Genomic DNA, 22507 nt, shown 5'->3' with positions numbered 1-22507 from the left:
AGGAACCATGAGGTTGGCGGTTCCATCCCTGGCCTTGCTCAGTGGGTTAAGGATCCGGAGTTGCCATGAGCTGTGGTGTAGGTCACAGACATGGCTCGCCGTGTTGCTGTGGCTCTGGCCTAGGCTGGTGGCTACAGCTCCGATTAGACCCCTAGCCTGGGAACCTCCATATGCTGTGGGAGCAGCCCTAGAAAAGACAAAAGACCAAAAAAAAAAAAAAAAAAAAAAAAGAAGAAGAGGGAGTTCCATTGTGGTGCGGCAGAAACGAATCCAACTAGGAATCATGAGGATTCAAGTTCAATCCCTGGCCTTGCTCAGTGGGTTAAGGATCTGGCGTTGCCATGAGCTGTGGTGTAGGTTGCAAACATGGCTCAGATCTGGCATTGCTGTGGCTGTGGTGTAGGCCAGCATTTATAGCCTCCGATTAGACTCCTAGCCTGGGATCCTCCATATGTTGCGGGTACGGCCCTAAAAAAAAAAAAGAAAAGGAAAATGAAGATGTATCAACATGTCAACAAATTGATTACAAAGCAGAATAAAGTAATCACCGTAATTAAGGAAGAGGAGGGAAGAATAGAACAAGGAGTGTTAGGAACATGGCGCCACAGAGACCCAAACCTTGATCTGAAGCCTTAAGAAAAAGTGGGTGAGAGGCACAAAGGGAGAGAACAACTTTCTAAGCTGGAGGAACAGCCTGAGCAAAATCATGGATCGAGCGGAGCACACAGTGTGTGTGAGGGATAAAGGGGTGTTCAGGGTTGCAAGAGGAAGACAGTGGGGAATGTGCTCAGACCCAGGGCAGGGGCATGACATGGGGAAGGAGCCATTAAACAGTAAGTATTGCAATGCAGATGGAAAGAAGGAAGGCAGATAAGGAAAAGATGCTGCTCAGGAAGGTAGGAAGGGTTCTTCAGGAGGGGTGGGGCACAGGGAGGAAGACAGGGGAAGCAAGTCCCCGAGGACAGGCTGGGAAAAGAGCTGCGAGGCCCGTTTTGGAAGGCAAGCCCCTTAGCGGTTCCTACAGTTAGCCAGTGAGATGGAGTCAGGAGCCTCCCCACTCACCTTTATCAGGTTGATGAGGATACTGAAGTCTCGAACAGCCATGTTCCAGTAGAGGAGCTTCTCTTCATGAATCTGTGGGCAGCCAAATATAAGGCACCTCTGAATCACAGCCAAATACTTCTCTTACTGTACTCTCGGACTACCCAGCTATTCAGAGATTTATTTATTTATTTATTTATTTTTTGTCTTTTGTCTTTTTGTTGTTGTTGTTGTTGTTGTTGTTGTTTTTGTTGCTACTTCTTGGGCCGCTCCCGCGGCATATGGAGGTTCCCAGGCTAGGGGTTGAATCGGAGCTGTAGCCACCGGCCTACGCCAGAGCCACAGCAACGCGGGATCCGAGCCGTGTCTGCAACCTTCACCACAGCTCACGGCAACACCGGATCGTTAACCCACTGAGCAAGGGCAGGGACTGAACCCGCGACCTCATGGTTCCTAGTCGGATTCGTTAACCACTGCGCCACGACGGGAACTCCTATTCAGAGATTTAAACCAATTATCCTCCAAAGGAGTTACAGCAACAAGTGTACCCACAAGATGGTTCTGAGGTTGACATGTATATGGTAACATTAGGGTACCTTATAGAGACCTTCTAAAAGGTGACTCTTCTTCAGTAATTTCTAAGTAGGAAAAAGCCTCTGGCCATAAGATCTGGCTTCTCTGATCCCTACGCCAGCCCTTGCTCCCAGCAGGCTAACCCTGTTTTGGTTAGCAGACTGCTGAGGCCCAGTACCACAGCATCTCAAAGAGGCATGCTAGCCTCATGCCAGCTCACAAGCTGCAGTTGGGACCATCAGGCTGCAAAGACATTTTTTTCCCAGACTAGGTCTATGGAGTCCAGACTTACCCTTGGACAGTAGCCAGAGGACACCGAGCCCAATCCTCACTTTCAGTCAAGGGAAAGGAAATCAAACCAGGAGTTCTTTGAATAAGATTCTGGATCTCAGTAACTCAAAGGAAATAACTTAGGAGAAACTGGACCAAAGAGTAGAAGAACCAGCAGCTTCCAAGTAAGCCAGAGTCTAACTCCTGGGCTGGGAATACCTGACTCACCTGCTGTGAGTCTGCTGCTGTTGCAACCTGAAGACCCTTCACTGTCTTCTCTAGTTCAGCCATCATCACACGGAAGAAAATGACAAAGGTGTGCCTAGAGGAGAAAAGCATGATGCCCACATAATGATGCACTCGTTAGAAAGAACATCTGGGGAGGAGCCAGGGCCCCAAAAATCATTTCCCTTCTCTGAATGTCCTTTCACTCAGGTCCACTCTGCGAGGATGGGAGAGTAAGACGCATTTAGAAATAAGCCAAGGAGATGACCTGTGAAACAATGAGATTATAGAGAGAGGGCAGGGAGGTGGTGGTGAGAGGATCTGAGTTACTCCCTGTTCCACTTATACTTTACTATCTGCACACACCTAAGCAAGCTCCTCTCTTATGCTCCTTTTCTTCTTAAGGAAAATAAGGGTAATGACACCTACCAAAGGCTCATCAGAAGGACCAAACAGATCAAGAATGTAAGACCACACAAGTGTCAGATAACCACTGCCCTTAAGAGACATAGGATTAGACATAACAATCACTTTGTCCTTTGGAAAAAATAATCTCACATGAAAGTGCTGATAGATGTTTGGTGACTAATGGAATTCCCGTTGTTGCTCAGCAGTAACAAACCCGACCAGTATCCATGAGGATACAGGTTCAATCCCTGGCCTTGATCAGTGGGTTTGGGATCTGGCATTGCCATGAGCTGTGGTGTAGGTCGCAGACGCAGCTTGGATCCTGCGTTGCTGTGGCTGTGGCATAGACTAGCAGCTGTAGCTCTGATTCAACCCCTAGCCTGGAAACTTCTATATGCTGTGGGTGGGGCCCTAAAAAGCCAAAAAAAAAAAAAAAAAAAAAAAGTTTGGTGACTAAGTATCCAGAGCCCCTGAAGACTATGACTACTGATGATTCATTCCTCAATAAGTACTTCCACATGGGGTGGCTGAGAGCCCCTTGGAGAGAGTGTGCACTAGACATTCTATGTGTTTATGTGTTGAATAAATGAATGGACCCACCCCGTTATCAGAACTAGATGAAGAGTGAGATAGTTATTTGGAAACTATATACATTAGACAGTGTGACTTTAACCTAGGGAAAGAACTAGAGGAGAGCATGCCCTTACCTGGTGAGTGTAGGGAATGTGGAGGAAGAGGCATCTTTGGTAGGAGAGTTGATCAGTTCGGGGACACCAACCCCAGCAATCTCTTCTATGGCCTTCAGGACACTGTCTGTGTGCTCCAGGTACATGCTGCATTGCCAGTCATAGGAGTATAAACATATATTATAGAATTCCTAAATCGAGATCCTAAATCCTTGAGCCATCACTAGGTAGTAAGCTTTTAAAAAAACTATCTGCATTTATTTTTAACAAGGTAAATATTCCAGATACTTGTCCAGAGGTAAAGGAAATGATGTCTCAATTGGAAGTACAGTTAGACACCTTGAAGTGATGGGTGGATATAGGAGGCAATAAATATCTGACTCACTGGTTTACAAGGTAGATTACAACAGCAGATTCCTCCACTTCCTTTATGATTTGATTTAATAATAAGGAACTAGCTGACACTATAAAACAGAACCGGAAGCTCTGACAATCCACATATGTCAATTTTCTGTTAATTTCAAACCTACTCCATTGCTTCCAAGTTACCTCTGACCAAGGTAATTTCTCAGTCTTTGACCAGATAAGGGATCTGAACAGTGGCAAAGTAGGAGGCTATTTGGCTCATGGACAGAAACCGAGCCTCTCACCTAAGTAGAGCCTGGAGCTGGTCATTAGGGATGCCACTCTTCTCTTTCTCCCCGCTCGGCCACACCCGACAGAGGAATTGTCTGGCCAGGGAAGCTGTTGGAGAAGCAGGACAAAGAGAGCTCATGCATGGAAAGTCAACCTCTTGTTTTTCAGGCCTCAGGGGATGAGAACTGATCAAAGGATTATTCTTTCATATTTACTATTATATGGGATAATAGACAATTTGAGAAAAGCTATCATGAGTTCCTGCTCTGCCAGTTCTTCTACAAGAAATGACCCCATCTGTCTAAGACCCAACATGTCCTACCCTCTTACTGTGTCTTGGAACAAACATGAACTCCACAGACACAAAGAGAAAAGGAAGCTGCTGGGCAGCAGGAAGTCCATCAGAGTTCCTCCTGCGCAGGCCAACAAGCAGCGGCCACCCCAGAGACGCAAACCAAACCCTCCCCTTTTAACCAACAGGGAATAACATTTTTGCATTTTCTTTTTGCTTTCTGTCTGTGCTGCCAATTAGGTTGTATAATCGTTGAGATGCCTTCCAAGAGCCATGTCAAAAGATAAAATCAGGAATGGGCCAGACCTTTCTTTACATTTAATCCTGATTTCTCCTTCCTCTCCCATTTTATTAACTTTGTGGTTCATATCTTTTTTTGGCCAAATATCTCAGATACTTAAAAAAAAAAAAAAAAAAAAAAAAAAGAGGGGGTGAGGACATGAGTAAAGAGAAGCCAAACAGAAAATCTAGCCAAATCAACTAACCACACTCAATCTAAGCAATGCCAGCAGAGATCAGACATAGCTCCTTCTGGGAAAATATTTCCTCCTTGGTGTAGCAAAAGGCACACCCACAGTTGTGGAGAGATTTACATGTAAAATCTGCAAGGTCCTACAAAGCCCTAAGTTTACAAGTCTATTCATGAAGGAACAAAGAAGACATGGCCCATCACCAATTTTTTCTTTGTTCTGGGTAGGAGCTGTAGATTTCTCCAAAATGACCATCAAAAGTCTGGTGAGATAAAGAGCACACTGGAAAGTGGGAATGCTGACGTGGAAATTCTGCAAGTAGTGGAAGCTCTGGCTGTAAAAGAGACAAGGAAAAAAAAAAGCATCACAAGTATTAAAGATGTATCTAAAACCACGAGCCATCCAAGTTCACTTAAATATTGATGGTCTACTCAGAACCCTCATTTTCAGGTGTTTCAGTAGAACCTTCTTTCAAGACCCTGATAAGAGAACTGTAACTTTGTATGGAGAAAGCCAGGGCATAACAGAGCCCCGTGGATGGAATACTGGCTTTGAAGAGTCATGTGTGGCAAGATATTCAAGTGCTAGCCTAGGCCATGCTTACACATGGAACCCGGGTAAACTGCTCTTTAAGACACTAGGCATCACACTGAGAATAATGTTCAGATTCTGGTTCATAGGGACACGATGAAAGGAAGTGGTAAGGCAGAGGAACAATGCTTCTATTAAATGTACTATATACAGTTAGCTTTCAATGCACTGAAGTCATAGCAGATGAGGAGTCACAGTAAATTCAAAATTATAGTTGAAATAAAACTAGAGTCAACTCCTGATTGATTGTGGGAAGGAAGTCAAACAAATTAAAAAACACTGTACTAAAAAGGAAATAAGGCCCTAAAGGCAGGAATGACAAGCACTGACTGTAGCCTCAGTGATGGCCTAGACTATCAGGGGAGGTGAGGGAAAGACCAAGGCCCTCTGGTTGAAGCTGGAGTAGAAGGCTGGGAGCCATGCCCCTCTAAGCTCCTTCTCACTTCCTGTACCCTCAGCTTAGACCCCTCTTCTTCCAAGATGAGGAAGGAGACAGGCAAGCAGTGGTAACTAACTGCTGCTACCTAATTATCCAACCTACTATGAGACAGAATGGGCCTCTGGATGATTACCAATGGCCAGTGCTTCCATCATTACCTGAAAATGTAACGTTACAGGAATGCAGGATGCACAAAGATTTAGTATGTTGAGTTCAAGTTTCTAATGTTTCAGGATTTATCTGAATACACAGATGAGCAGGCTCATATAATGAGGAAAAATCACTGAAAATATCAATCTCCCTTACAACTACTGGACACTCAAGATAACCTACCTCCAAGAACTTATGTCAACCTTCTTCCCAAGAGTTTCTTGGGACAACACTCTGGGATATGCAGTCTGACCCACCTGAGCAGCTCCTCCAAGGGTTGGTCAGGCTCTCCCTGCTTCAGTCGCTTAGTAAGGATGTCAAGGGCTAAATAGAGTAAATTATGATTTTCAGGTTGAACAAATCCACTCCTAAGGGAAAGGCAAGGAAAGGTAGTTCAGTTTCAGGAAGATTGCTTGGGAAGCATGTGAGGATCCTGCCTCCAGTCTGTACCATCAAAAAATCAATGGAGGAGTTCCTGTTGTGGCGCAGCAGAAATGAATCCAACTATAAACCATGAGGTTGCAGGTTCGACCCCTGGCCTCGCTTACTGAGTTAAGGATCTGGCGTTGCCACAAGCTGTGGTGTAGGTCGCAGACACAGATTGGATCTGGCATTGCTGTGGCTATGGCAAAGGCAGCTGTAGCTTTGATTAGACCCCTAGTCTGGAAACCTCCATATGCTGCAGGTATGGCTCTAAAAAGAAAAAAAAAAAAAAAAGAAAGAAAGAAAGAAAGAAAAATGGTCAATGGAAAAGGACTAAAACTAAAAGGAGAACTGAAGGGAGAACTGGAAGTACTCCAGTGTCAAATTCAGTCACAGCTCTGAGTATCAGACTAGAAGCTGAAATGCAGTCTTAAAGACCTCCTAGGTTTATTTTCAAGGAAAAAAAAATTCTCCTTCCTATTTCATATTTTCTACATTTTAAAGATGTCTCAGTCTTCTCCAAAAAAAGACAATAATTTTGTGAAATTGCTAAATCAATGTCTAATCCATAGTAGATACTCAAAGAGCTTATTCCTTCTTCTCCATCAATAAATCAAGGCTTAACAATTCTGTCTTCAGATAATCTTTCCTATTGTCCCCTCCTTTCCAAGTCAAGGCCATTACTCTGGGCCAGGCCCTTATCATCATCCTACACACAGATCCCATCAACATCTTTGGTCTTTTTGGTTGCCTCTCCAAACACTTTGCCTGGGACATCCCGTTGTGGCACAGCGGAAAAGAACCTGACAAGTATGCATGGAAATGTGTGTTCAATCTCTGGCCTCACTCAGTGGGTCAGGGATCCAGCATTGCCATGAAGAAGAGGTTGGTATCCCACATTGCTGTGGCTGTGATGTAGCTCTGATTCAACTCCTAGCCTGGGAACTTCCATATGCCCTTAAAAACAAGCAGAACGAACAAACAAACAAACAAACCCAAACCCTTTGCCTGAAGGCTGCTGCCAAAAAGGATTTCCCTAAAATAGTTTTCGCTATATCATGGCTATGATCACAAAACTCCAAAATTGCTTCCCTGGACAACATTTGAATTCTTCTGCCTAATCTTCAAGGTCCAGCATAATCTGACCCTTAGATCTTTTGCTCCTCTAGGAACATTTCCACGTCACCAGTGGCAGTCTCTCATCCTTTCCACAAATGAATTCTGGGTTGAGGATTTTTTTTTTTAACAGCTTTATTGAAGTACAATTGACATACAATAAACTCCATGTATCTAAAATGCTGAATTTGATCAGTTGACTTACCCATGAAACCATCCCCACAATGAAAATAGTAAACATATCTATGACCCTCAAAAGTTTCCTTGTACTCCTTTGTAATCCAGCCCTCCTTCCACCATCCTGTCCAATGTTAGGAAACCACTGAACAGTTTGTCACAAGATTATGTTTTCTAGAATTTTATATAAAAAGAATCAAATACTACCATACTCTTACAGTCTTGCTTTTTATTCAGCATAATTCTTTTTTCACCCATGTTGTTGCATATAGTATTCTACCACATTGACATACCATAATCTGTTTATCTATTCACTGGCTGATGGACATTTGAATTGTTTCCAATTTGGACTATTACAAATAAAGCTGCAGATTTCTGCAATCTCTATGTAGAAATATGCTCTCATTTCTCTTGAAGAAATACTAGGATTGAAATGGTGGGGTTGTGTGATAGGTGTATGTTTAACTTTTTAAGGAATGGGCAAATTGTTTTCAAAAGCAGGTGTATGTTTTACAGTTACACAAGCAGCATGTGAGAGCTCTAGTTAGTCTACGTCTTTGCCAACACTTGGCAAAGTAAGCCTTTTTTGAGTTAGCCATGCTGTGATTTTAACTTGCGTTTCCTAATAACTGACACTACTGAATATCTTTGCATGTATTTTTTGCCATCCATATATCTCCCTGATAAAGCATCTGTTCAAATCCTTTGTCAGGCACTGTTTTTAAGTACTGAGAATATGACAATGACTGGTCTCTGCCTCCATGGAGCTCACAGTCCAGCAGGGAAGACAGATGGACAATAATCATAATAAACCATGCTAAGTTCTACTGTAAGAGTCTTAGGAGAAAACTGGAGATCAGAGAGGTAAAAAGGAGACTTACCTGGCCTAGCAGTTTGGGAAGATGCCCCTGAGGAAGTGAAGTTTAAATCCAGATCTCAAGGCTAAGTCAGAAAAGACAGAATCAAGGAGGGTAGGGATCCCAGGAGAAGGATTGGCATGTGTGAAATTAATTCACTACAGCTGGAGAGCAGAGTGCAAGCGCAAAAGTTCCTGTTGTGGCTCAGAGGTAATGAACCTGACTAGTATCCATTAGGGTGAAAGTTCGATCTCTGACCTCACTCAGTGAGTTAAAAGATCTTTTTTCTCTCCCCACTTCCCCCCATTTTTGTCACACCTGTGGCATGTGAAGTTCACAGCCAGGGACTGAACCTGTGTCGAAGCAGTGGCCTGAGCCACTGCAGTGACAAGACAGATACTTAACCTGCTACCCCACAGGTGACCTCTGGGAAGGTCATTCTGACTACTTTGTGAAGAGGACAAGTGGAGACAGAAAGACCAACTATGAAACTAATTTAGACCAGGTGAGAGATGACAGGATTCTGGAAGCAGTGGAGAAGGAGAGGACAGATTGTCTTTTTTTTTTTTTTTTAGGCCACCCATGCAGTATATGGATTCCCAGGCTAGGGATCAAATCAGAGCTATAGCTGCTGGCCTATGCCACAGCCACAGCAATGCCAGATCTGAGCTACGTCAGATCTGAGCTACATCTGCAGCCTACACCACAGCTAACAGCATCACCGGATCTTTAACCCACTGAGGAGGGATAGGGATCGAACCTATATCTTCATGGATACTAGCCAGGTTTGTTACCACTGAGCCACAATGGATTCCCCAGGTTGTCATTTTGATGTTATCTGAAAAAGAAAATCTATAGGATTTTGTGATGAGATATGGGTAAGAAGAAAGGTAAAGTAGAAGAAGGGATAAAGAATAATTCCTGGTTCTGGCTCAGACTAATGGTGGTGCCATCTACCCAGTCAAGGGAAGCTGAAGGACAGGTGGGAAGGCTGAAATACTTGTTTTGGATGTAATGAGTCTGAGGTGTCAATGAAGTGGGTGCAGGGGAGGCAGCTGGAGATAAATTCCTATAGCCCAGAAGATAAATTTTATCATGAATTTAAGCTTGGGTGAGATTGCCCAGCAGACCTGCATGATGAGAACAGAGGGGCCAAGGCCCAGCCCTGAAGAACAAAAGTATTTAAGGGACATGCCTCCCTCATTTAAACCTTTGCCCATGACTGATTTCCAGTTTCTTTCTTTACTTCTTCAAAAGCCATCTACCCTCCAAAAGCCCAATGAAGTCCCATGATTCCATTAAGGCGTCCCTAAACACTCCAGCTCTCACTGCCTTCAGCTCTTTACCATGTAATCTGGAATTTATCTACATCTCATTTGGTAACAACTTTTTAAGCAACAGTCTCTGGTTATCTCTACCTACTGTACCTGCCACAAACTCACCAAGCAAAAAATGCATGAAAAATCTGCAGTAGCCTCTGATAGCAGGAAGACATTATGTGGTACTCTTGAACTTTCATTCCTGGTCCATCAACTACACCGTGATTCTCAGCAGATAAACACTAAAAGGGAAAAATACTCTTAGGACTGTTGCTTTAGCAACTGCACTCACTTTCCTTCAAAATTTCTCAGCCCAATAAGAATTCTAGTTCGCTTAGTGATTTCTAAGTCTCTATAATAGTAAGAGAGGTTCTGACCTGAAAATAGTTGTGAATGTTCTCCAGGTGGTTACATAATGGAGTCAGCAGTCGGAAAACACTGTGAGCGATTTCCGAGGCAGATCTCTGATGGAGATGTGAGAATCCAATGTTCCGGTTCCCTTTACTCTATAAAAAAATTCAGTTACTGGGGAAGAAACTGTTGGATAGCTTCTCTGAAACTGAAAGTTTGTCATGGAGTTTAATCAAACATTGTGCCACTATATAGAAGGAGAAAGAAATTAGGGATAATAGTCTGACAGAAGGAACTTTTGTTTTGGTATTTTTTTGTCTTTTCTAAGGCCGCACTCACAGCATATGGAGGTTCCCAGGATAGGGGTCCAATCAGAGCTGTAGCCGCCGGCCTTTGCCAGAGCCACAGCAACTCGGGATCCGAGCTGCATCTGTGACCTACACCACAGCTCATGGCAGTGCTGGATCCTCAACCCACTGAGCAAGGCTAAGGACTGAACCCGAACCTCATGGTTTCTAGTCGGATTTGTTAACCACTGAGCCACGACGGGAACTCCATGACAGAAAGAACTTGCTCAATCTTCAAATAACAAAGAAACTGGCTTTTATACAGTAAAGCAGTGTTTGAGAGGTATAGACCCATAATTGCTAATGAGCTAAAACTCACAAAAATAGAAATCATTTAGGCTAACAAGAATGCGGAGTAAACAGTAGGTACAAAAAGAGAATCATCAATTTTAGATGTTAAAACACATTTAAAATTTTTGCATTTTGTTGTCTGCGTCATCTAACTGCTCCCCAGATGCTATGTGCATTTGTCTGTTAGATACACACTCTGGGTTCTGGACTCCTCTAGGCGGCCAACTATTACACTGAGGCTTGGGTACAGGCTGTTTGGGAGGTGTTAAAACCAAAACCCAAGCAAAGAAAAGGATTCAGGAATACTCAGGGCATTACCTGTTTCGAGTGGCTTTTTTGTTTTCTGTTTCAGAGCTCCTTTTGAAAGCATGGCAAACATAGTGTGGCAATGGGGTTACCACCATGCTATCCAAACACAATACCAGAGGAAGTGATAACTTATTCACTACTAAGACCTCCTTGTTTTCAAATCCACTAAGGCCAGAGCTTGTGTTCCTGCCTGTACAAACCTTGAGGAAGGGGATTCTCCTGGCAACAGAAGGGGTCAGCATATGCTCCAGCTTCTGAGAGAGATCTTCCAGCAAAAAAAGCAGCTCAGGGGGCTGAAGTTGAACAACTTCTGTAGCCTGTCATAAGGAGGAAGGAAGAATAATTCCAAGCATGTCCAACCCACCTTTGGGGGACACATTTCACGTTGACTCTTTGCAATGGGTGAAGAATCTGACCAAAAAAGGGCAAAATTTCCCCCACCTCATATAAACAGCTATTGTGCTCTGTCAACAAATCACAAAGTCAAGCATTTCTGGTTTCCCAGGCTAGGGATCGAACTGGAGCTACAGCTGCCAGCCTACGCCACAGCCACAGCAACTCGGGATCCCAGCCTCATCTTCGACCTACATCACAGCTCATATCAACACCGGATCCTCAACCCAGTGAGTGAGGCCAGGGACTGAGCCTGCAACCTCATGGTTACTAGTCGGATTCATTTCCGCTGCCCCACAACGGGAACTCCAGACAGTCAAGCATTTCTAAAGTAAAATAAAATTTTAAACTATTAAAACAAGAATCTGAGATAGTACAGTTTAAGACTTATTTTTTCTATAGAAATAAATGCCTCTGGTGTTTCCCTCCAGCTGTGGACCCACAGTGCCTTTCCTAAATACCCTGAGATAAAAATAAAAAAATAAAAAAAAACCTAATTCAAGGGAATTCTGCTTTTCTCTGTTCATTAAATAATCCTTTCACATTTTCTTTCCCTTAATGTTTTGCTACTAGTAACTCCGAGCAGGATTCTTACATGTATATTATACTACCAGAAACAGTATAGACCAAATACAGTCTCACTTCAAACTGTTAGCTCAACATACATTTATGGACAATCTCTAAGTACAAGCTGAAGTGGAAAGATTGAAAACAAGTACTATCTCCATGCTGAATGAGATTATATTCTTATAAAAATCTACAGTAAAAATCCATGCTATTTGTTTTTTCCTTTTGGTGAGGAGTCTAATGTCTTTATTGCTTTGGAGAAGGGGATGGCTCAGGCTCTTGGTGGGGCAGGTCCACTTCCTCTTCACCATCACAGGCCTCTGGCTGCACAGGATGGTGCTGGCTCTATGGATGGCAGTCATGCACAAATCCAGGCAATAGTTGCTCTTTCAGATCATGTGCTGGATACTGCTAAGAGTGGCATGGGAGTTCTTGTTGATGCTGTTCCGCACGGAGGAAGTGGCCTGCTTTTGTTGGCCAGATCTCGGCTTCACTGCCACCAAGACTCCTTTGCCGAAACCAGCTCCACGCCCACAGTCTTGTATGAATAGGCCCGCTGTAGTGGAAGGCGTTGTGGGCCTTCAGATTATTGGGTTCAGTGCTGTACGTGTGCTTATTCCTCCAGTTCTGCACCACCATCCATTGCAGACGTGTGGGCATGAGGGCAGCTCCTCTCGTTGTAGTGGTCAGAGATGGAAAGAGCCCATGCTATTTCTCAATTTTTTTTTTAATGTGGAAAAACTCCACCCGCTGTGAATCCCTTATCAAAAGTTACCTTTTCTGTGAAAATGTCCTCTACTTCCAAAAATACCACTCCCAGAGCTCTCCTTGTGGCACAGTGGAAATGAATCTGACCAGTAAACATGAAGATGCGGGTCCAATCCCTGGCCTCACTCAGTAGGTTGAGGATCCAGCGTTGCCTTGAGCTGTGGTGTAGATCACAGACGCAACTCATATCCTGAGTTGCTGTGGCTGTGGTATAGGCCTGCAGCTGTAGCTCCGATTCGACCCCAAGCCTGGAAATTTCTATATGCCACAGGTGCAGCCCTAAAAATAAATAAATAAATAAATAAATAAATACCACTCCCTCCTCAGAGTTTCACTGGTACTCAGTTCTGACCATTAATACATCAGGTACTGTTAGCTGTCTACCTCCTTCATTAGATTAGGAGCTATCTGAAGGCAAGCATCATGCTGTATGTATTACTGAATTGCCAATGTCCAGATTAGTGGCAAAAAAGGCCTTGACAAGCATCTCATGGATACTAAACAAATGTCATGAAAAAGTGAAAACTGCACAGAATACTGTAAACCACAACAGTGCCACTCTGCAAAAATATTTTAAATAGCTTATTATTAGTATCCACAGGTAGGGATCACATCATTAACACCCTCTTTTATAATGTCTAACACATTATAAAAAACCTAGATTTATAAACATCAAGATGATGAGGGTTATTATTCATCATCACTTTCACATATAAAGGCTTTGGAAGCCAGAATGCAACTTCTTTCAGTGTCATGGTATTCTTTTTGAAATAGGAATAGAGCTGAGGAATTTTCTGAATGAAGATTAAGTTCTGGGATCTCAGTTGTGTCACTTACTTCAGTGTGCATTTCACTATCTAAGATGAACTTGGCCACAAGCCCACAACGCAGAATAGAGAAGACCTCAATGTCCAACTCTCGGAAAAAAGCGTGGTAATTCTGCAGTGACACTGACACCTTTTCTTCCTTCCCTTTGAGCTCCTGGGAAGACAGCAGCAGAAACCAAGAGAATAAGGCTTGTATATTAATCTAATTTTTAATGAAGATTTCAAAGTGCAATTACAGTTTCATCACATCCTTTTATCAAAGTCCCTAAATATTCCTGAGACAGGCACCTAAGGTAATATTTGGACATAGGTCACACATCGAGATTCTTGGTTGGTTTCCACTTCAGGATGAACTACTAGACAAATCAACCCATTAGGATTTGGTACAGAAAACTATGAGCTTAGAGGCCAGAAAGATTTGGCTTCAAATCCTTGCTCAAGCACTTATTAACTATGTAACCTTGGGCAAGTCACCTACCCTCTCTGGGACTTAGTTCCCTCATCTATTAAATGTTGATATTAATCCTAGCCTTTCAAGAAAGTACTGATTAAGAAGACTGGAGGAACTATATATAACAAATAATAACTAGTAGCTAAAAAACAGAAATAGTTGGGATCCACATGGTTTAGGCAATTTCATAAACACGACACCGACTTCATGAGCAGTTCAGTTATAGGAAGAGGACTTGTTTATTAAGTATCAGAAAATGTATGAAGCATTTCATGCTATCTCATTCATTGAAAAGTGGGTAATCTGAGATGGGAAGAGGAAAGAGGCTAAAAGAAGCATATTTTGGGAGTTCCCATCGTGGCTCAGGGGTTAATGAATCCGACTAGGAACCATGAGGTGCGGGTTCGATCCCTAGCCTTGCTCAGTGGGTTAAGAAACCGGCATTGCTGTGAGCTGTGGTGTAGGTCGGCGGCTACAGCTCCAATTAGACCCCTAGCCTGGGAACCTCCATATGCTGCGGGAGCAGCCCTAGAAAAGGCAAAAAGACAAAAAAAAAAAAAAAAAAAAAAAGAGAGAGAGAGAGAGAAGCATATTTACAACTACATCCAAAGACAGAATTTGGTAATTCCTATAGGAGAGAATTCATGGTACTGCTGAGGTGCAAAAAAGGGAATAATACTTAAGAAAATAATTAGAGGAGTTCCTGTCGTGGCACAGTGGTTAACAAATCTGACTAGGAACCATGAGGTTGCAGGTTTGATCCCTGCCCTTGCTCAGTGGGTTGCCGTGAGCTGTGGTGTAGGTCGCAGATGCGGCTCGGATCCTACATTGCTGTGGCTCAGGCGTAGGCTGACAGTTACAGCTCCGATTAGACCCCTAGCCTGGGAACCTCCATGTTCCGCTGGAGCGGCCCAAGAAATGGCAAAAAAAGACAAAAAAAAAAAGAAAGAAAGAAAGAAAGAAAATAATTAGAAAAGCCAGTATGTGGTAGTGATAAAGATGTGGAATCTAACCCAAATTCTGCTACTGAGAGGGTCACTCCAAAGTCTAGGAGCGTTTGTTTGCCTCTCCTCTCCCTAATTTTTCTCTCTGTAAAATGCATAGACTAGAAGTGCTCTAATGGCACAGGGGGTTAAGGATTCAGCTATGGCTTGGGTGGTTGCTGTGATGTGGATTTGGTCCTTGGCCCCAGAACTTCCGCATGCCATGGGTATGGCAAAAAACTCAAAAAACCCTCTAAACCAAAAAAAATAAAGTGCACAGATGATGCTGGCCCTCTATTAACCGCACTGGACTGTCACACACCGTTAAAGATACTTGTCATTCCCATACCTTCTCCAGCGGGCTCCTACCAGATGGTGTAGGGTCACATTCTGAATTATCCTCCTTTGAAAGTCTGTCAGGGGAGGATGTTTTGCTGCCATCTGCTTTTCGTTTCCTTCCCCCTTATGTTTCAAAAAGAAAAAAGAGACTCAAATACTCAATAAACGTGTTTGCTAACTATCACTGCCTTCAGGAAACAACCTGATAAAATTACCTAGAGGAGTTCCCCTTGTGGCCCAGTGGAAATAAACATGACTACCATCCATGAGGACAAGGGTTCAATCCCTAGCCTCGTTCAGTGGGTTAAGGATCCAGTGTTGCAGTGAGCTGTGGTGTAGGTAGTAGATGCAGCTTGGATCCTGAGTCGCTGTGGCTGTGGTGCAGGCTGGCAGCTATAGCTCCGAATCGACCCCTAACCTAGGAACTTCCATATGCAGCATGTGCAGCCATAAAAAGCCAAAAAAAAAAAAAAAAAAAAAAAGATTGCCTAGAGAGAAGAGATAATATAACCCTATATTAGAGTTCATTGATAACCATGCCCAAAAAAGGGTTCAATCATGTAATCTCTCCAATTACTCCAATGCCCTGATGAAGATAACCTCTAAGTCAATTCAACACAGCACAGGGAGACAGAATACGAAGAAAAGAACAAACTCACCCATCTTTCCTTGTACTCTGGTTTTTGCTGAAACAGCACTCATATGAGGTGTTACTTCTAAAGTTTCCAAGTCAAAGTTTGCAAGGGGAGGGACATAGTCTGGGGTGACTGAAAGAGAGAGCAGGTAGAAGCTCAAGGTTACCAACGATATACCACCATTAGACTTGGAATGCTAATCACCCAACTGGCTAAAAACTAGTTTCCAGAACTACCAAGCATGGCTGACCATCTGTAAGATGCATTCAATACATATGACATTAACTGCTTTGGCAAAGTAAAATGACCAATTTCCATCATAAGTTATCTAAAATATAGGAATATCATATTAATTGATTATGATTAAGTAACATAAAACCACTCTAAATAATGATATAAAACACTTATGATTAATTAACATAAAACCATTCTAAATAATGATATAAAACACCCAGGAACTAAAATTAAACTTACATTCAAAATCTAAAGTTATTAACAATATTTGGTCATGCAGCAGTTTATTTTACATACAATTATTTAGATGAAGCCCTAAGTAAGCCTCCATGTTTTCCCCAGAGAACTGAGCTAGCACTTTAAAGTAACAAGTTTTCTTTTCTTTTTTTTTTAAGTTTTTTTCTGAAAAGTTTTCATAATGGTCAGAAGGTATTAAGAAATCTCTCAGCTTTATTCCCGGTTTTAATGATGTTCAGGAAGACAAATGGCCCTGGAAGTTTGACCTCCAAAGAAGCAAAGTAACTTTACAAAAAACCAGACCAATATTTTATATCTTTTACTTCCTTAGGAAACAAGGGCTCCTGGAGATAAAAATGGGAGGAAAATGGATGTATTCATGTTTTAAAATTTTATTGAGCACTCATTTCCTTGTCCTAGATGAGGGGGGGGCAGTTATCCCCGAGTCTGGGTTTAGAAGCCAAGTTCTCCATCTCCTCACCACCCAGCAGGGCACCACACAGGACCATTCCCTCACCTGCCAGGTGCTTTTCCAGGACTCGCTGCAGCTCTACAATGTGCTTCAACCGTGTGAGCACCTTCCCCTTCATCTCAGGCAACGTTTGCCCACAGAAGGCATTTACAACCTGTGGAAGTGCAAATTCTCATGCTGTGATTTTAACCTTGTTTGCATTATTCAAGAACTAAAAGAGGATTTGGGAGTCTAGTCTGAGACATCAAAGTATTCTCGGCAAGGCGCTGTAGAGTAAAAAGCCCTGGGCCAACAAGGAGATGTAACTTTTAATCCCAGATCTACTTATTCTGAGGTAAGAAACACAGCAGAACAGTACAGTAGCTAGAAAGTCCATACGTTGGTGAAACAAATCCCAGTCTGCTGCTTACCAGTGTGTGACCCTGGCCAAGTCGTCAACCTTTCTGAGCTTTTACTTCTTCAGTTATAAAACGGTAATGCAATTGTATGTGGACTGTGTGTTTGATAAATTTTATTTTTTTTAATTTTTATTTTTAGCTTTTTAGGGCCACACCTGTGGCATATGGAAGTTACCAGGCTAGGGGTCAAATTGGAGCTACAGATGCTGGCCTACACCACAGCCACACCAACGCCAGATCCTTAACCCACTGAGCAAGGCCAGGGATCAAACTTGGATCTGCATGGATACTAGTCAGGCTCATTACCACCAAGCTACAACAGGAACTTCCAACAAATTTTATTTCTATTTTTTGGTCTTTTTAGGGCTGCGCCCACGGCATATGTTCCCAGGCTAGGGGTCAAATTGGAGCTGCAGCAGCTGGCCTACACTACACCACAGCCCATAGCAATACCAGATCCAAGCTATGTCTGTAACCTACACCTCAGCTCATGGCAACCCCGGATCCTTAACCCACTTAGTGAGGCCAGGGATCAAACCTGCATCCTCAGGGATACTAGTTGGTTTAGTAACTACTGAGCCACAACAGGAACTCCATGTTTGATAAATTTTAATGATTCTGAGCTCTCCATACCTGCAATTCTGTATGTGTAAAACAAGAATAATAACACCCATCCTTACATTATAATATAGATGTGAGAATAAGAAGAAATAATTCAAATTAAAAAACATTCTCAAAGGATCCGGCATTGCTGTGAGCTGTGGTGTAGGTCAAAGATGCAGCTCGGATCTCGCGTTGTGTGGCTCTGGCGTAGGCCGGCGGCTATAGCTCTGATTAGACCCCTAGCCTGGGAACCTCCACATGCTGCGGGTGCAGCCCTAGAAAAGGCAAACAAACAAACAAACAAACAAAAACCCCCCAAAAAACAAAAAACAAACAAAACATTCTCAGAAATAATACATAATACACATGAGAAAGCAAGTGTGATATAGATGTAAGATGTTACGATCTTTTCCATTTAATTTTCATTATATTTCCTTCTTTCTTTCTTTTTTTTGCTTTTTATGACCACACCCACAGTACAGGGTAGGGGTCAAATCGGAGCTGCAGCTGCCAGCCTAAATGACAGCCACAGCAACGCAGGATTGGAGCTGCATCTTCGACCTACAGCACAGCTCACGGCAACACCAGATCCTTAACCCACTGAGCAAGGCCAGGGATCAAACCTGCGTCCTCATGGATACTAGTCGGGTTCATTAACTGCGGAGCCAGAAGGGGAACTCCTCGTTATATATCATATTACTGTGCACTGCATTAAGCCAAATGTATTCTAAAAGAAGCTGAAAACGTCCATTCAAATCATTTCACTAAATTGAAACATTAAGTGTATGCCTAGGCGAGGAGGAACAGTATTTTCACAGTGGACATGCTGAAGTTATTCCAAGCATTAGCAGAACACTGTGACAAAGCCTGTAGATAGCAAAGCATTGGCAACATTAAGTGAATGCTCAGTATTTAGATTTGGCTGCATCAGGTGGTACAGATGATTAGGGGAGGGTTGGATATAGCCGCTGGTGAAACACACAGGGGTTAGTAGTTGGTAGTTGGTAGAGACTTTCTAAGGAGGCTCGTCAGAATTAAGAAAATAGTTTCTTTTCAAGAGGAACTACAGGCAGTAGGTGAAGTGCCCTAGTAACTCTGCTCACCTCTCTGAACCAGTTAAGAGTGAGAAATATGAGTGAACATATGAATGAACGCTCTTTTATGGACATGGACTCCAGTCTCTCTCCAGGCTCCAGGTCAGTGAGGAATAAAGGACAATCTGAAAGGGAAGAACAAACATTTGCACCCTCCTCTAGTTTGAGTCAGCAGAACCTGGATGCTGCCCCTAGAGCTAGCTCTCCTACGTACTTTCCCCTTTAATTGGTATCTGCAGGTCAAGCTTAGCTTAGTCTCAAAAAACACTTCTATATTATGCAACAGTCAACACATATAATTTTAAAAAGTCTCTGTAAAGTTAGAAAATTCCTCCCCTAATACAAAGGTACTGGTCCACCCCTTCTCTAAGTTTAGCAAAGAACGGTTACAAGGAAGAAAGGATCTGAAAACTTCATCCTATACCTAATAAACCATCAATCTCCTCCAAGTTTCCATTATGTTGTCTCTCCACACAAAGTCTCAGTAACCGGAAGTAGGGAGCCAGGCACAACGGAGAAACTGATCTGGGAAGGAAAAATCCACTTCTAAGCCACAGTTTATAGATAGATTAGTTCATGTTTATACAGAGCCCAATCATATAATTAAGGAGTTTTACCCAAAATAAATGCCTACTTTTAAGAACATCTGACAAGGAACTTAATGCATGCTCAGCAAATAAATAACGAAGCAAACTAGAGAAAGGCTGAGATGAATAGAGTGAATATACGTGTACTAGGGAAGGCAGAGGTAAGAGAAAGGGAGGGCACAAGAGGGGCAGAGGTAGACAAATGCCTTCTTAGGAGGGAAGAAGGAACAGAAACAAAAACAGCCTCCCATAGTATCTGCTGACTGTCACATGGCAATGCAAATCTCAAGCCCAGGGTCTGAGGAAAAATAAGGAGTCTGCCCCATCCATGGTAACCCATCCAAATACCACCTGCCTTGGGAAAAACCCTTTTCAGCCAAGTTCCACAATCAAAAGGACGGTGGAATTCCCCATGAATGTTCCAAACACCAACAGACTTTTTAGAGAAGAAAAAGTGTACTGACTTTTGGTGTGATTCCTGTGAAGTCCGTCTATCCCCATCTTTTGCAAAGTCCTGAGAGAACAACAGTGGCAGGAGGTTGATGGCAATCCCGTCATGACTACTGTAGTCTTCCAGTCCATAGAGAGCTTTCACAGGAAATGGATAGTCACTGCGGAGAGAAGCCAGAATCTGATCCCCAACTCAAGGGTATTCAAGTCTACAGGAGAAACCACTAGAGCAAACCAATCTCCCCTATTGTGAGAAAAGTGAGAGAGGAGATAGACCAGACTGGTAAACCTTTTAGCAATTTTGGAGCTGGGGATGAAAGGAGGGAAGCTGCGGCCAGTGGGCTAGATGTGGCTGAGGTCACGGAGGTTCTGAGGTTTGTAGCAGCTATTTACATAACTACATAATTTCTTCACCAGTACAATCATGTCAATGAATAAATAATACTTACCCTTCTGGAACAACACAGATGTCCACCACAAAGGCATCTTGGAAATCATTAAAGATCGTCTGCCCAACCCATTCCTTTAGGAAGCAAACAAATAAAAAGGCTGTGTAGCCTAGGCTATACGTTCAATAGAACCCTAAACAACTATTAAGCCTCAGTTTCTTTATTTCTGAAAAGAAAATAATAACACGTAACTCATTATTCTGATGCAGAATAGACATAATACATGAAAATTGCTTAAAACAGTGCCTGGCATAGAACAGATGGTTTCCAACAATATCATTAACAACATTATCCTCTTCCTTATCCTTACTATTATTGCTGTTATTATGTGAAGGAGGCCTGTGAGGAGAGGCCTGGGGCAGTTAGAACAGCCTTCCCAATTAGAAATTAGGACAGCTCATAGGATGATCTATCTCTATTTCTGTGGTACAACAAAGAGAAGCATTTGAAGAAGGTACAGGAAAGTGGCCCTCACACTTCACTGCTCTAAGAAAAGCTTCTTGGCCTTACCAGGGCTTTTGGAGCCAGCTTTCTTCCTTGGATCAGGTTGGCAAATTCATCATAATAAAGAGCGGAGGCCTGAGGAGACTGCTCACTGCAGGAATGAACCAACTGTAGCAAGGAGGTCACCTGGAGCAGTAGAAGACAAAGTCTGGTTCAGCCCTTGGGATCCTAACACTTCCTAAACACCATTTACCCCATCCAGCAGTAAGTTTTTCCTTTTTCAGTTTCATTGGCAAAGCTCTTATTACCACCTCTCACCTGAGGTTTTTCCTAAGCTTCTTGACCAGTCACCACTTTCCAACCTCATTTCTTATCCAATCCATCAGACCATGAACTAGATTAACTTTTCTAAAACAAAGCTTGGATTATGCCATTTCTATGCTAAGAAACCCTTAAGGACTTCCTTTGTACAAAAACCAAAATGTCTTCACTTACATTCAGAGCCCTCTAGGTTGCGGTTTTTCGTTTTTGTTGTTGTTTTTTTTTTTGTCTTTTTAGGGCTGCACCCACAGCATATGGAGGTTCCCAAGCTAGGGACTGAATCAGAGCTATAGCCAATGGCCTACACCATAGCCACAGCAACACTATATCAGAGCAGAGTCTGCTACCTACACCACAGCTCACAGGAACGCCAGATCCTTAAGTCACTGAGCAAGGCCATGGATCAAACTTGTGTCCTCACAGATATTCATCAGATTCATCTTCGCTGAGCCACGACAGGAACTCCAGAGCCCTCTGGGTTTTTATATTTTTTTATATTAAACTATAGCTGATTTACAATGTTGTACCAGCAAAGTGACTCAGTTATACATACATGTGTGTGTTCCTTTATCATATTCTTTTCCATCATGGTCTATCCCAGGAAATTGGATATACTTCCTTGTGCTACATAGCCCTGTGTTTTCTATCTCCAAACTAGCTTTATCTCCAACTCTCCAATTATACACTAACTTGTACCTAGGCTCCAGGGTCAATCTGCTATTCTTCAAACATGACCTGCCTTTTTTGCTCTCTAGGAATTTACAATTTAATTAGGGAGATTATAAAAATACAGAACTAAAATAAAACAGAAGCCAGCGGTAAAGGCCAAGAGAGTAGCACAAATTATAAAAGCTACGAGGTCAGGAAAATATATTTTGAAAATAAAAAGAAGCACTCTTTCTGGGAAGGTGACAGTGACCAGAAGTAATTCCTCAGTTACTCATAATCATATCCAGCTACATAATAAGAACTCACCTGTGTGCACTGTTCATTGCTCAGGTCTCCTCTTCTTGGGGTCAAACTGAAAGATCTACTTCTAAAAACAGATTATTTTAGCTTCACTTTTGTAATATTTTACAACAGGCAATAAATTTAGGAAGCTTGCCTTCCCTGGGATGGGGTGGAGATCAAAGGGCATGAAAGCAGAGAGGAGTATTTATTCAAAATGTGGATTAGAGCAAATGATGGCTAACATTTTTTAATGGTACACTAAATAAGTAATAATCATAAGAAAATGCACTGGGCTTGCTCTAATGCTCTCAGTAACTCTATGAAGTAAACAGT

At 42.6% G+C, this 22507-nt stretch overlaps 1 protein-coding gene across 3 annotated transcripts in view; it reads right to left on the bottom strand.

Moving 5' to 3' along the window:
* The window catches only part of FANCD2 (Fanconi anemia complementation group D2), a 66651-nt gene that overhangs the window by 8150 nt on the left and 35994 nt on the right, over window positions 1-22507 (bottom strand). For all 3 annotated transcript variants that reach the window (XM_021069313.1, XM_021069315.1, XM_021069314.1), the window contains 19 exons: window positions 22199-22259; window positions 20969-21088; window positions 20459-20532; window positions 20024-20170; window positions 19397-19497; window positions 18982-19097; window positions 16923-17031; window positions 15959-16066; window positions 15310-15422; window positions 13537-13680; window positions 11172-11288; window positions 10051-10179; window positions 9797-9915; window positions 6039-6149; window positions 4805-4935; window positions 3854-3947; window positions 3225-3350; window positions 2113-2206; window positions 1063-1134 (listed from right to left, as the gene is read on the bottom strand). In XM_021069313.1, coding sequence (XP_020924972.1) covers window positions 1063-1134; window positions 2113-2206; window positions 3225-3350; window positions 3854-3947; window positions 4805-4935; window positions 6039-6149; window positions 9797-9915; window positions 10051-10179; window positions 11172-11288; window positions 13537-13680; window positions 15310-15422; window positions 15959-16066; window positions 16923-17031; window positions 18982-19097; window positions 19397-19497; window positions 20024-20170; window positions 20459-20532; window positions 20969-21088; window positions 22199-22259 — 2086 coding nt within the window. The remainder of the gene's footprint in view (window positions 1-1062; window positions 1135-2112; window positions 2207-3224; window positions 3351-3853; window positions 3948-4804; window positions 4936-6038; window positions 6150-9796; window positions 9916-10050; window positions 10180-11171; window positions 11289-13536; window positions 13681-15309; window positions 15423-15958; window positions 16067-16922; window positions 17032-18981; window positions 19098-19396; window positions 19498-20023; window positions 20171-20458; window positions 20533-20968; window positions 21089-22198; window positions 22260-22507) is intronic.

Source organism: Sus scrofa, chromosome 13 (assembly GCF_000003025.6).
Source record: "Sus scrofa isolate TJ Tabasco breed Duroc chromosome 13, Sscrofa11.1, whole genome shotgun sequence".
In the NCBI taxonomy this organism is placed as follows: Eukaryota; Metazoa; Chordata; class Mammalia; order Artiodactyla; family Suidae; genus Sus; species Sus scrofa.
This window is presented reverse-complemented; position numbering and strand designations above follow the sequence as displayed.